This window comes from Octopus bimaculoides, chromosome 18 (assembly GCF_046866305.1).
Source record: "Octopus bimaculoides isolate indiv1 chromosome 18, ASM4686630v1, whole genome shotgun sequence".
NCBI lineage: Eukaryota > Metazoa > Mollusca > Cephalopoda > Octopoda > Octopodidae > Octopus > Octopus bimaculoides.
In genome coordinates, this window is record NC_142945.1 from 15,638,952 (window position 1) to 15,655,278 (window position 16,327).

The window sequence follows — 16,327 nt, forward strand, 5'->3', positions numbered from 1 at the left end:
GAGTGGGAAAAGAATATGAATAAAATTGTATAGCAATGTTTATTGCAAGGGAGAGTAATTTTAAAGCCTAATAGGGATCTCATGAATGACAATAAAGCAATATATGATTGTTAGAAAAACATTTTTACAATAGGATTCTCTTACTTGAGTAACTATCTTAGTGTGAAAAATATGAAGTACAAAGGAACGGCCAAAAATTTCACCCAACTATAAACTACATGCAGAGTAACATCCAGACACACAACTACACAACTCCAGAACAGTACTTCAACATCCTAAGAAGACTTTATCTTCCTTTGAGGACAGACAATCATAAAACACACATACACACACAAAAATAGCAACAGCATCAATAGCATTGTTAGCTATAAACATTGTTTTGGGATGTAAAGCAACAAATAATAAATGCAGAAGAGCAACAGCTATCACATTCAGGCCAAGTTCATCTTGCCAACCTCAGTTGTGGTGACCTCCTGAATTTAAAAGGAGGAGGAAACAAGTTGAATAGCGAAGTGTACAACATGCTCAGGTTTCAATACGGCACCAGATTTTTAAATATATTGAGATATTTCTGTAACAAGTTTTACTTTTTGTCCTTTCCATAATGACTTTATTAATTACTAGTATCTTAGCTTTATAATTATTTCAAAATCTGTAGCCAAGGGAGGCCATAGATGCTTAACAAGGGATATAACCTCCTCTCTCCTTTGTTGGCTATCAACCAGCCTCACATTTTCAACCATCTTCTTCCAACTCGATTCCCTGATATTAATCAACCACTTCCTGTATGGTCTCTCTCTCATAACCATAGGCGTAGTGCATCATTTCCTTTTCTGCCTTTTAACATCGACAGAAGAGTTTCATGGTTTGCAGGCTTCCCAACAGCTTATACTACTTGTAACATGTAAAATATAAACATACATTCTTTGGACATGTGGATGGATAAGTATTTAGTGGTTGTTTAACACCAAGTCAGCTCAGGTTGAGCAGATATATTATGAAAGATGTCCCTTCTTTTCCTCTGGCACATTGTATCTAGGATAACATTAGTGACTGTTTCTGTCTTTATTTAAAACAGAAGGATGGGATTCTAAAAAGATTTGACTGCTCTTTTACGTTTGTGAAGTGATTCCATGGAGCAGGCATGGGCAACATTTTTTGAGAAGCAGGCCACATGATACATGCCTCATAATTTGGCAGAACCACACTACAAAAAATTCAAGATGATTTATCATTAAGTGTGGCATGCAGAATGTCATGCAGGCTGCAGGTTGGCCATTATGACCGTAAAGGTTCCCTTCATTGGCTATTTATATATTTAGTTGATAAGGCCAAGTAAAACAGAATTTAAAATTAACAGAAAATATATTTCTAAGGCTATAGAAGGTAGACTGGAAATATATCAGGTACAGCATACCTATGAATGACTGAACCCTAAATAATTAAAATATCTTGTATGAAATAAAGGGTAAAAGTAAGATATAAGACAAAATATTTAGGTATATCAAATAACTTATATGATTATATCAAACAAGTTATCCAATTTATACACAGAAACAATACAATAAATTTATATATATATATATATATATATATATATATATATATATATATATATATATATATATATATATATATATACAAAATCCTTACCCTGAAGGTATAATTTCTGAAGGAACATTAATAGATTCATTATATTTTAGCCTAGATTTTTGATAATCTTCTGCAGAACGTACATCCATAATAATAATTTTGGTTGAATTATCCTGCAGTAAGGCATACAGCTCCATAACAAAAATCCGTTCATCAGAATAACGAGGAGTCACTTCTGAAATGAAAATTGAATGAAAATTTAATAGTACGTACCAGTTTGAACATAAAGGCGGTAGGATATTTGGGCCAGATATGGCTAGTTTAACTACTAAAGGATTAATAAGCCATCAGTAGCGACAGCACCACTCATATCCGAGTTTGGTTCATTTGATGCTACCATGATGCTTAGACCTGACATGGCTCACAAGGCCATGTCAGGAATGGAACAGTCTTGGGCATTGATTGCATGGCAGGGCAGGTGGTGGGTTTGGCTGGCGTTGCCAGGCTTTGTGTTTCTTTCTTTTGCTTCTTTAGTCTTTCTCCTATCCTCAAAAGTGGAACAGTCGAAATGAATTGTTCTTTGCCAGGCTGAATGCTTGGCTTCTGTTTCCTAGGTGTTAGAACCGATGCAGCAACAACAAAGTCCTCAATCGCTCAAAAATGCCAAGCATTGAAGCTGCCATCTTCAGGTGGTCAGGACGTCATCTGAATGACCCCTTCAAGACTCCTGCATCCTCTACAGCAAACAACATCAGGGAGCCCCAAAATGCAGATTAATATGCCATAGGTCTGCTCAAACAAGATTAACCTGAAGGAAATAACTTTGCCCTTTCTGTCCCTACAACCACAACTAGAACTGCCAAACATACCAAAACAAGATGGATAGCAAATTTGATAGAACAGAATTCAAATTTCCACAGTTCAGTCAATGCAACCAAACATATGACATCCACCCAAGAAAGGAAAATAAAGATAAAAATTGGCTTTTCCAAGAGTTGAAGCAAGAAGCATGGTGCAATGAATTAATTAACAGAAAGTAATCAAATTCAGCATATTACATTACTGTTGTTTCACTGTTTAGTGCAGCAATTAAAATTGATCGCCATTTACCACTTTTATCTGGCAGGTTTTTCACTTCTTCAACATCATCATTACATTTTCCAGGATCTAATTTTTCTTTCAGTTGTTCATCTTCTCCTTCTTTCTTCAAAGTATCTAACTTCTCAGAATATGCCTGCGCCTTCAAGAAGTCATACCTGTAAGATACAAAAGTCATAAGTTTAGTTATACTTAAACAGTGAAAAATCTACTTTTGAAAGATTTCATGTTACTGAATGTAAATTCTTTTTTAAACTTTATTCATTATTCAGCAATGTAGCATTTCTTCAATTCATTGCATCTCTTCAAGAGTACCCCCCCCCACCGCTCTCTCTCTCACTTATAATTCATCATCGTCACATAAGCAGCCAAAGCCAAAGATCATTTTACATACTGCTACTGACCAAACTTAGAATGATGAGAATTTCTTTCTGCTCTGCATTAAAGCACTTTATGGACCCTAACATGTCTTGTTGATAGTCTGCCTAACATCAGCCACCACTAAACGACCCTTTACTTTACAGAAACTCTGCCCCTTTCTCTCTCTCTCTCTGTCTTTATCCTTATTTTCTTCAACTCTTTCCAAACACTGTCCTAATATAATCTTCCTTTTACTTTATTTTATACTTTCTTCACTAGCCTGCTGGGGGGGGGGGGGGGCACCCCAAGCGGCACTTTTAAAGGGGCAATATGTGTTTTTTGTGGGGTCTGGAGGTGGAAAACAGAAGGGTCATCCCGGGTGGCACATACTCTAGCTACGCTAATGACTTCCTTCTCACTTAAATATTTTGATTACATCAACACCAACAACTGACTGGTATTTATTTTATTGAATCTGAAACGATGAAAGCCAAAGTCAACCTTAGTGGAGTTTACACTGAGTATAAATAGCTGCTGAGCATTTTGTCCAGTATCTTACATTATAGATATGTTCAACTTTGACCTGATTTCATCAAGCTTAAAGCAATTCAATTTGTCAAGATATGGGTCAACTCTGGTAAGGATATGATTGTTAGAATTTAATACTATACTCTACCAGTACATACCTCATCAAATTTAGTTGGATGTGATACCTAAACACTAAGAGGTATTGAAATACAGCAAGGCATCCTATTCAACAGTGTACTTTCTTGGCATTATTACAAAAAAAAAAAAACTAGATTACTAATAAATCTACACCAGCACGATAAACAGAATTGCTAGCCTGTTCATACATAATCAGAGGTATCCAACATCAAATGATTATTCAATACTGACTTCAAACAAAGGACATTATTGACAAATGTGAAATGAAATGGCTCCAACAGGAAAATGAAATCAGTTTACTGAAACATGATTATATGGATCTCACAGAAAAGAAAACAAGATTATCGATCATATCATGCTGACACAGGCTTGGGCTGCAAAGTAAAGAGTTTGCTTCCCAACAACATGGTCTGGATTTAATTCCATTGTATAGTAACATTGGGCAAGTGTCACCGACACAGGTGCCTTTCATGTGTTACCAGCAAATGGTTTCTGATATAGGTATATGGCCAGGAATTTTTGAGGGGCGGAGGTTAGTCAGTTAGATCAACCCAGTACTTGACTGGTTCTTTATTTTGTTGACTCTGAAAGGTATTTTCTTTGATGCTTTAATCATTCTGCCAGCTCATCATCACCATAATAATAATAATGATTTCTTTTATTGGCCAAAAGGGCCCAAGACATGGGGGACAGATTCAGAGGACAAGATACAACTGGCTCTCAAGGCTTCTGATCTTAACTGATTGGAAGTGTTATCATGTACATGCTTTGTCTTAATATAAAAAAGATGGGTTACAGCAAATATTCTGCACAATACTACAGATTTGCTTGTCAGTTGTTTGACCTTAACCATTTGAGCATGTTTCTTGGTGGCTGACAATATGTGCATCTCCGATCACAAGAAGTAGTGGGGGAGCACCATAGCTGTATTTTGAGAGGAATCCTTAGGGGTTTGAATAGTTCACCTCTGGAAACATGGGTGTTTCATTCAACATCTTTAAACAACCCTTATCCATGGACCTTTTGAGTGGGAAGGACTACTCGATCTGAAAAAAATTCTAACTGGGCACCCACTGCAAAGTCATGTATTGTTTATCTTGATATGAGATCACCATGTCACACACATATGGTTGTGATGCATGTGTCTGGTGTACCCTTATCAGAAGGGTAGTCATGATGGGTATACTGAGCTTCATATAGTTTACCCCAGTGTCACTTCGATGGCATGCACTGCTCTTTCACTCAATTAAGGTAATAATATTTCGACATACATATACATACATATATATATATACATACACACATATAACAAGTTTCTTTCAGTTTCCATCTGCCAAATCTACTCACATGACCTTAGTCAGCTGGAGCAGTTGTAGAAGACATATGTCCAAGGTACCATACAGTGGGACTGAATCTGAAACCACACAGAACCCTCCTTTGATAGAGTGGCTGAGTAATGACCCATATGATTTGAGTAGCTGACATCAATGGTGAAGATTTTCCAGAAAAGTTTTGCTACTACTCTATCATTTTGGAGTTCTTTGTAGTTTGGTCTCATCCTGCTTAATCAACACTTTGGATCATACTCAAGCACTTTATAAAATTGTTCTATCATGTAATTTCTCTTTGGAGCAGATCTCAAATAACAAGAAGTCAGTTTTAATTTACAGAGGCATGATAAATAAAAATGCAAATATCTTATATAAACCAACTTTGTTGTCTAACCCCAGAACAAGGCAAATATTCCAAAATGTTTAATAAAAGTCCTTGTTTGAAATAATATCTAAAAACGAAAATTAATTCCTTCAGTTACACTTTAAAAATATTGAGGATTCTCAGAGCACATCTAAATGGAATCAGCAGTTTTTGGCACATCTAAACGATATCAATAGCAAAACAACAACAATAACCATACTCACCTATAATTCAAACTTTTCTGTAAGCATTCTGCTTGTTTTATAGCTTTTTTCAAGTTCTTAGATCCAATCATGTTATTGTAATATGACTGATATAATTAAAAAAAAAGAAGAAAACCATATTTTACAACCAATAAGATAAATTCTATTATTAATCCAAATATAAAACATGTCAGTTTGGTTTAAACAACAGAATATTAATTGATAAATATCAATGAAATATTAATTGATAAAATATCTTATTTTGCTCATATATTCAGTGTTAACAGTTTAATTAGCAATTTACTTTATTGCATAATAATCTTCCACTCGACTATACAGAAGCAATAGCTGAGCTGTCTGGGGTTAAGATATAAGCCTGGAGATCATAAGGCCAAGATTTGAAATCCTTCTGCAACCTGTGTGTTGTGTAATCATATGCAAACAGTATTATTCAGCTTCATTGATTCAACCCAGCTAAAAACAGATACTATTTACACATCACATGCAATAGTGTAATGATAGCATATCTGTTGATTCAACAGAAGCCGTGGGGTTTATTACCATAAGCAGACCCAAGTATTTTTTTAGGTGCAGGTGTGATTGTGTGGACAGAAATTTGCTTCTCAATCATATGATTCTAGGTTCAGTCCCATGACATGAAAATTTGGACAAGTGTCTTCTACTATAGTCGCAGGTCAGCCCAAGTCTTGTGAGTGGATTTGGAAGACAGAAACTGAAAGAAGCCCTGAAAGAAGGCGACGAGCTGGCAGAAACGTTAGCACGCCGTGCAAAATGCTTTGCAGTATTTTGTCTGTCTTTACATTCTGAGTTCAAATTCCACCCTTTCGGGGTCGATTGAATAAGTACCAGTTACGTACTGGGGTCGATATAATCGACTTAATCCATTTATTTGTCGTTGTTTGTCCCCTCTGTGTGTAGCCCCTTGTGGGCAGTAAAGAAATAAGAAACTGAAAGAAGCCCGTCGTGTGTGTGTGCATGCATGTGTATGTATGTGTTTCCCACCATTGCTTGACAACCAGTGTTAGTTTGTTTATGCCCTCGTAACTTAGCAGTCTGGCCTAAAAGCCTTTAGAATAAGCACCAGGCTTAAAAAAAAATTGGAGTCAATTCATTTGATTAAAACATTTCAAGACAATGCCCCAGCATGGCTGCAGTCCAATGACTGAAACAAGCAAAAGAGTAATGTGTATATCTTTTGCTAATATACATCACTGAAAAATATGCAGGTATACACATTTACACACACACAAGCACACATACTTCTGCAGTTTTCCCCTCTACCAAATTCTACTCAAAGTATTGGGCAACTGAAGCTGATTGCAGAAAACACTTGCTCAAGGTGACATGCAATGGGATTTAACCTGGAGCCATGTGCTTCTAAACCATACAGCCATGGCTGTGCCCTTTTGATCTTCATTACAACAATCATAACCCAGGGCTATAATAAAAATCAATCCAGGAAAAGATACTAACCTCATCTTTTTTATAGTCTGCTGTTCTCTTAATTGATGTTATCAAGTTAAAGAAACGCATATACATCACATAAGCTTTCTCTTCATCACCGGTGTTTTCACAGAGTTCAGCTTCCTTCAAAAGTCTTCCTGCTGATTTTACAGCTCTGAAAAGTAGTAAATAAGAAAAATATATAAATTTCTTACACGGTGGTGCATCAGCATGGCCGCAGCTCTGAGCTGAAACTTTGAAAAGAAAAAAAAAAAAAAAAAAGAAAAAAAAAAGAAAAGAAATGCTTGAAATCTGTTGTTATTTTAGAGAACAACATTGTGACATTACCATCTATCTCAATGAAATAAGCATTGCAGATGAAACACAAGCACTCAGAGAGTGCAAACCTCCACAAAGGCAACACCAACATCCTCTTAACGATTACCCAGAGATGATTTTTAAAGTGAAAATATCTGAAATAAACTCGACTGCTCTCACAAACAAGAATACTAAAAATGAATCCGACCGCTCTCAAAAATTAAGAGAAAAAAAACAGGAAAAATAATCCAGAATCCTTGTCCAATACCGGATTGATCCCAAAATCTAATCCGTTCGTGCCTGTCACATGGCCAAACTTCCCTGAAAGTTTCATCTACGGGCAACAAACAAACATGCCTGAAAACAATACCTCTGCCTTCGCTAAGGCGGAGGTAATAATAATCGAGTCAGAAGAATGAACTGAAACTAAATCCTACATTTGATTCAGTAAGAATTACTACTGTATCTCAGTGCCCACCATAAAAAAATATATATATATTGGTATTAAAAAAAAAAAGCCTTAAGTAGATGAATATCAACCTCAGAAGCTTCTATCACAGGAGTTCAATTCCCAGTGTCATGTTGTGTCCTTGAGCAAAGTACTTTATTTCACATTGCTCCAGTTCACTCAGCTAGCAAAAATACTTGTATTTCAAAGGGCTTACCTTAACACATTCTGTGTCATAATGAATCTCCCTGAGAACTACATTAGGAGTATGCATGTCTGTGGAGTGCTCAGCCACTTGCACATTAATTTCATGAACAGACTGTTCTGTGGCCCTATGTTCCCTGAGGAATCAAGCAGCAGCAGGAGACTGTTCCATTAACCCATTACCTACCAGTGATCTCATATGAGATCACTTAAAAATTACAAATTTCATAATTATCTGTCAATATTTACACACACCTAACCTTTTTGCTATATCTACTAGGTGTAATTCTCTGATATTCAAATGAGGTTTGCTAATTTTTCACCCAATATCTCGCTTATTTCTATTTAAAATGTTATTTTGAAATGTTATTTCGATCATTCCAGCGTGTTTCTAAGGCTGTTTTATGCTAGAAATCAAAGTTTCATTAAAAAATTTCATTTAATAGAATTATGGGAGGTAATGGGTTAACCAGATCAACTAGAACCATCATTGTCATAAATGACAGAGTGCCAGTGGAAAAATTAAAAGGTTAGTCAGGAAGATTTAGAAAGAAATAGTTGTGACAGATAATTGTTGAGAATCAATGAATATCTCCAGTTTCTTAACATTATACAGATAAGACAAAAAGTTATTTCGTTGTAGGTAGCACTCCTTTATGATATGGTTCTTATCTTTCATGAACAGATGAAATGTGTCATGTTGAATAATTTAATTACTGCCTAAATACATAATGATATACTTTCAGTGGTACTAAACCAAAGATTTACGAGCAAGGAGTCATACAGTATCATATCCAGTCAGTCATTTTGCTCTTACAGAAAAAACAAACTGAAAGCAGGTATATTGTTCTGTATATAGTTCACAGTGAATGAGAATAAATAATTAATAGAGGAAGGCCATCATGAAAATAAGATATTACTTACAATACTGCACTAGATTGTAGTGGTTGAAGTTCAGTCAACTTGTTCAGGTCACCAATGTTTTTAGCAAGATAAAGATCTTTACTTGGTTTAACTCCAGGCATCTTGAATGAGTTGCAGAAATAGCCTGTTTTTTTTTAAAAAATATGTAATTATATATATATTTAAAACAATATACATAAAATAATCTTTTAGATAAAAATAGACAAATTTTTAAATAATATTAATTGGCCTTCGTAGGATTTTCGAGCGAGATCGTTGCCAGTGCCCCTGAACTGGCTCTTGTGCGGGTGGCACATAAAATACACCATTTTGAGCATGGCCGTTGCCAGTACCGCTTGACTGGGCCTCATGCCGATGGCACGTAAAAGCACCCACTACACTCTCAGAGTGGTTGGTGTTAGGAAGGGCATCCAGCAGTAGAAACTCTGCCAAATCAGATTGGAGCCTGGTGTAGCCATCCGGTTTCACCAGTCCTCAGTCAAATCGTCCAACCCATGCTAGCATGGAAAGCGGACGTTAAACGATGATGACGATGATTTGTTTAACATTCTCATTGAAAATAAAACACACACACACACACGCACATATCCACAAACACACACACACACACGCACGCACATATCCACAAACACACAGGGAATGTATCCATCAAATTACTAGACAGTATTATTTATATACATTGTTCAAAGTTAAATCAGTGAATGAAAAACAAACAAATCTCTATTTTGGCCTAACCTCATCAGTCACAGTGAAGCCATATTAGGTTGTAATAAACTGTCACAGCAGCTCTGCTACTACTGCTGCTGTTGTTGTTGTTGTTGATATTTGTATGTCAAAAAATGTGGGGTTGAGTGGTAATATAAAACTGCTACTTTGGCTACTGTCATTTCTAATCTCTGAAACAAATGCTTTATTATTATTATTGTTATTGTTACTGATTAGCTCCAGGTTAACCCCAATTGATCCAAGATCAAAGGCATTCAAACTGTGATTATCTCATCTTTATTCCAGGTATAATACGTCCAAGACTACATTATTCTGGATGCACATCTCCTTTTTAAGATGCTAGCTGCATAATTTAAGGGATATTTGGCTACTATTTCTAGTAGCTTGGGAGACCATGTAGAAGCTATCTTTTTTAGCTCATATTATTGTTCCAAGAGCAAATCCTGTCACGGTCAAGGAGGTCAATGTGCAAAATTTTTAGAGAGCCAGACAAATGCCTTGTAGCATTTGTTCCAGTTCTTTACATCCTGAGTTTAAAACCCAATTTGCTTTGCATTCTTCTGGGATCAATAAAATAAAGCACTAGGGTCAATTTAATCAAATTTCTGGCTTTGTGCTTATATTACTCTTTTACTCTTTTACTTGTTTAAGTCTTATGACTGTGGCCATGCTGAAGCACTGCCTTTAGTCAAGCAAATCGACCCCAGGACTTATTCTTTGGAAGCCTAGTACTTATTTTATCCGTCTCTTTTGCCGAACCGATAAGTTACAGGGACGTAAACACACCAGCATCTGTTGTCAAGCGATGTTAGGGGGACAAACACATACATATATATATATATATATATATGTATACATATATACAACGGGCTTCTTTCAGTTTCCGTCTACCAAATCCACTCACAAAGCTTTGGTCGGCCCAAGGCTATAGTAGAAGACACTTGCCCAAGATGCCACGCAGTGGGACTGAATCCGGAACCATGTGGTTGGTAAGCAAGCTACTTACCACACAGCCACTCCTACACCTTAGAATTAGAATATTAGAAATTATTATTATCATTATTATCATCACGTGTCTGAGATTGATAGTATATCAGTATCTTTTGATCAGGAGGGGGTCATAACTAATAACCATAGGCCCTGTTAACTTTCTCATTCCAGTTACATTGATATGACTCTCCTCAAAATCCTGGCTGTTCCAAGTAGGGCTGTTTCCTGGAGTATCTCAGTCTTGACAGTGAGTTCAAGTCTGCTAAACCACTTCTGAAATTGGTTTGTCACGGTTCCAAGTGCCCCTATCACAACAGGTATAACCTCCACTTTTCCTCAGTTCCCACAAATGTGCTTTCTCATGCCTCAAATCTTGGTATCTATTCACTTTGTCTTTCTCTTTCTCTACCACATGGATATCTCCTGGGATAGCGATGTCAATAATCCAGTAATGTCTTTCTTCTCTCTCAACCAGGATAAAATCAGGTCTTTTTGCCTCAATCACATTATCACATTGTACATTGAAATCCCATAGCAATTTCACCATACCATTTTCCATTACAGCAAGTGGCTGGTGTTCATACCACTTGTTAGCTTGCACCAACTATTTCCCACATAAAGCCAATGTACAATGCAAGCAACATTGTCATGCTGTCTCTTGTACTCATGCTGTGCCAAAGAGCTACATTCACATACAATGTGGCTTGTGGTTTCTCTAAACTTCCCATACATTCTGCACAATGGTGATTCAATTGCTTTGTCAATGTGGAATGGTTAGTTCTTAAGGCTTGCTCTTGAGTAGCACAAATAAGAGTTTCCATCCATTCTTTCAGGGATGTTTGGCCGTGTGACTGGTACAAACTGATTAGATTTTGGGATCGATCCGATACTGGACAAGGATTCTGGATTATCTTTCTATTTTTTTTTTACTTAATTTTTGAGAGCGGTTGGGTTCATTTTAGTATTCTCATTTGTGAGAGCAGTCAAGCTTATTTCAGATATTCTCATTCTAAAAATCATCTCCAGCTAATAGTTGAGAGGATGTTGTTATTGATTAGCTCCAGGTTAACCCCAATTGGGTAGATCCATGATCAAAGGCATTCAAACTGTGATTATCTCATCTTTATTCCAGGCATTAAGTGGAGGTTTGCACTCACTGAATGCTCTTATTATTATTACTATTATTACTATTATTACTATTATTATTATTATTATTATTATTATTATTATTATTATTATTATTACTATCATTATTATTATTATTTTTATTAACATGGCAAGCTGGCAGAATCATTAGCACCGCTTGGCAGTATTTCACCCATCGCTACATTCTGAGTTCAAATTCCGCCACGGTTGACTTTGCCTTTCATCCTTTTGGGGTTGATAAATTAAGTACCAGTGAAACATTGGGGTTGATGTAACCAACTAGTCCCCTCCCCACAAATTTAAGGCCTTGTGCCTCCAGTAGAAAGGATTACTATTATTATTATTATTATTATTATTATTATTATTATTATTATTCCATCAAGGTCAACTTTGCCTTTCATCCTTTCGGGGTCGTTAAATAAGTACTAGTTGGACACTGGAGTCAGTGTAATTGACTTATCCCCTTCCCCTGAAATTGCTGCCCTTATGCCAAAATTTGAAATCATTATTATAATTATCATACAAGGCAGTGAGCTGGCAGAATCGTTAGCATGCCAGGCAAAATGCCTAGCAGCATTTCATCTGTCTTTATGTTCTCAGTTCAAATTCCACCAAGGTTGACTTTCATCCTTTCAAGGTCAATAAATTAAGTACCAGTCAAGTACTGGGGTCAATGTAATTGACTGTCCCCCTCGCCACAAATTTTGGTCCTTGTGCCTATAGTAGACATGATGATGATGATGATGATGATTATCATTATTACTATTTTATTATTATTATTATTATTATTATTATCATTATCATTATCATTATTATTAAGGTGGTAAACTGGCAGAACCATTAGCATGCTGGACAAAATGCTTAGCGGTATTTCATTCATCTTTACAGTCTGATTTCAAATTCCACTGAGATCAATTTTGTCTTTCAACCTTACAAGGTCAACAAAAGAAGTACCAGCTGAGCACTAGAGTTGGTGTAATCAACTCCTCCACAAAGTCGACTTTGCCGTTCATCCCTTTGGGGTCGATAAAGTAAGTACCAGTTGAGCACTGGGGAGTCAATGTAATCAGCTTTCCCCCTTCCCCAAACTTGCTGACCATGTGCCAAAATTTCAAAACCAATATTCAGATTCAGTTATCTGGTTCATTGATTAACTATAACCATCTCAATTGTTATAAAAATTCTAACAAATAAAAAAAGATAGCAGTGCCAATACGATGAAGTATGTAATTACTATGTTGGCCATAGCTACCTTGAACATCAAATTATATTTTACTCTCACCTTTCTGACAAGCCCCTTCAATAACACTACTGCCCCCACAAGTGATTTTCTCAGTGAAGAAACGGGGACCGTGAAGATTGAAAAATGGGAGAACAGACATATTGTTGTCTTATAAAACTAAGATGGTTTTAAACTTGTCTAAGGAAGCAGAATCATGTAGATGCAAAGACTATTCTGTTTTCTCATTAATGGCAGAGTGATGGTGATTTTTCACTATTTGGAAAGGGAGCCTGGTATTATTTGTCAGTCTCAGAACAACTCATGTAAATCTTTTATATTTGATTTGTTTCACTCATTAGAATATGGCCATACTGGGGCACTGCCTTGAAGGGTTGTAGTCAAATAAATCAACTCCCCCATACTTACTTCTCTTTTCGAGTCTAGTACTTATTCTATTGGTCTCTTTTGCCAAGGTACTAAATTACAGGGACATAAACAAACTAACATCAGTTGTCAAGCAGGGAGGTGAGGGCATTAAAAGAGACACAAAAACACACATATCAATATATATATATATATATATATATATATATATATATATATATATATATATATATATATATACACACACACACACATATATATGCACATATGGGTACAGGACGTCACCAACTGTGTAAACAACGTGAAATACGAAAACAAACGAGTTAAATACACAAACGAAAGAAGAAATGGAAAACAGGACAAGTAAACACAAAGAAAGGACCCTTTATCAGTTGTCGGCTGTCTATCTACTCCTCATTTCAAGCATTCGACGACAATATGAGTCTTCAAAGGCAGTTACTCCCATAAATTCCAAAATAAAATTTAGGATTGATGGAGGGTCAAAGTTGGGAACAAAAACAGGATGTGTGAAGACATACAAGGAAACCAAATGAAAACAAACATGGAGGGTATTAGACCAGAACAAGAGGAAAATAGTGAACGCTGGGAGAAATATCTTCTTTGAAAAGAGAAAAGATAGAAGAGAGAAAGAAAACATCCAGTCCTTTGAATGTCCATGCAGGAAAAGAAAGATGGCATTCAGCTATAGAAATCATGCCAAAGCTGACATTGGAGCTCTGTGGATTGCTGAATGCTTTCAAACTGTTCGACCCTTGTCAGTATGGAAAACAAACAGATGATGATGATGATGTTAATGATATTGATGATGATGAAGATGATGATGGATTCAACCTAGAAGAATTCATCTTTATGCGATAATACACTAAAACAAAAGTTGTTGACATTTTTAACATGGGCCTCCTTGATTTACTGAATCTTTACATGGACCTCTTGAGCAGAAAGATCAATGAAACTAAACTAAAAATTAAACAGACTGAATTAAACTAGCTATCAAACAATGCAACCTAATTGAAAACAATTAAAATAAATAAATATGCATGAACACATTACTGACAAGCCCTAATATTCAAAACTACTCTAATATGTGATAGATTATGTTTCTGTGGACCACAGAAAGATTTTGTCATAGACCACCTGTTGAGAATTGAAGAACAAGAATATATTGGTTCAGTACTGCAGGCTACTGAAACGCTTTCCAATTTTATAACATTATAATTACTTACAGCGGTGAAGAATGTCTCCTGTAGTTCCTGTTTACTGCTATGTTGACCAGGCTATGGTAAAGGGTAAAGAACCTCTTCAATCATGAACAACCATGGGATTGCACCTAGAAAGTTCCCCTCTGAGGCACAAGTCTGGGCAAGGTTGTTTGTGGAAGAGCAGCAGTCGCCCATGCATGTCGGCCTCCCCTCCCCATGCCACTGATGTTATCCAAGGAAAAGACAAACGCTGGTACAGCTTGGCACCAGTGACATCACAACTCATTTCAACAGCTGAGTGAACTGGAGCAACGTGAAATAAAGTGACTTGCTCTAGAACACAACGCACAACCCGGTCTGGGAATCAAACTCACTACCTCATAATTGTGAGCCCAGTGCTCTAACTACTGAGCTATGCACCTTCACAGGCTAAGGTCTACGTTGCATTAAACAGAGACTATTCTATGGTACCTGTTGTCTTAACCAGAAAAGCAATGCTGAGTAAAATAAAAATCGTCAGATCAACAAAAACTTTCATCTTCACTATTACTATGTAAAAGTGGTAGACACATAACAAGTTAGCAAGTTCTGAATAAACTGAATCAACAGAGAAGTTTCAATGTGTTTGTAATTATTTCGTTTCAACAGACTGGCCTGAGAACAAGATTAATGCCACAACTTCTCAATTTACTTCCCTTTCCCAAGACTCTAAAACCTTATATTTAGAAAACAAAGAACAGGAGATTTTCAGAAATGCAAACTCAAACCTCCAAGAAAATATTAGCAGTATTTTGCCCCCAACTGGTGTATTTTCTGTATGGTTTAACAGGTTTTTACTAACTACTAATAGGCTGCAATGGTTGATATTAATATTATATAATGTTAAATGAATGCAATAGACTGGGAAAGACACAGGTTATACTGCTTGCCATGATTCTGTTTGCTTAACAAATCCTCACAGAAAATATCTATTTATGTTGCAATCTATTCCATCAAAGAAAGACAAGGCCATCGCTTTAAACAAATAAGCTACTGACATTACATTGAGCTGAAACACAAGCCAGAGGAAGATAAATTAAAAAGTTTTATTACTTAAATGCCAACGAATAAAAGCTCTTGCTCAATATTGATTTTAACATTGGCAAACGGCCATAAATTTGGGGTAGAAGGATCGGTTGATAGAATCGACTCCAAGACTTGACTGGTACTCATTTTATCTACTTCAAAGAATGATAGCCAAAGCCAACTTTGACATGTTTTAAATCCCTAGAATATAAAGAATCGTAACTAAATATCGCAAAGCATTTTTGCTCGTCGCTCTACCGATTTTGATAATCCATCAACCTTGCTCAATATTAAATACAAGCCGCAGCATCTATTGTGTATTTTTTTATTATTATCATTATTATTATTATTATTATTATCATCATCATCATTATTATTATCATAACGATCAATAAAAATTATATACAAATTGGAAGCAAAGAAAATATATTAACGAAGGCTGAATATATTCCAGGACATTAGAAGAAATTTACAAGAGCGTTTGACCCATAGGCTCACTGAATAAAAGAAATAAATCCTAAATGCTTTAATTAATAAAACATTTCTTAAAATTTCAATTATTTATATTACTACACATTATTGGAATGTTTCAATATTTGCT

The 16,327-nt window shown here is 36.0% G+C and overlaps 1 protein-coding gene across 1 annotated transcript in view; it reads right to left on the bottom strand.

Moving 5' to 3' along the window:
• The window catches only part of LOC106873302 (ubiquitin carboxyl-terminal hydrolase 8), a 51,739-nt gene that overhangs the window by 33,843 nt on the left and 1,569 nt on the right, over positions 1–16,327 (bottom strand). Inside the window, exons 2-6 of the mRNA XM_089365831.1 lie at positions 8,974–9,097; positions 7,110–7,254; positions 5,637–5,722; positions 2,704–2,849; positions 1,654–1,828 (exon numbers count right to left, since the gene is read on the bottom strand). Coding sequence (XP_089221957.1) covers positions 1,654–1,828; positions 2,704–2,849; positions 5,637–5,722; positions 7,110–7,254; positions 8,974–9,074 — 653 coding nt within the window. The 5' untranslated portion in view covers positions 9,075–9,097. The remainder of the gene's footprint in view (positions 1–1,653; positions 1,829–2,703; positions 2,850–5,636; positions 5,723–7,109; positions 7,255–8,973; positions 9,098–16,327) is intronic.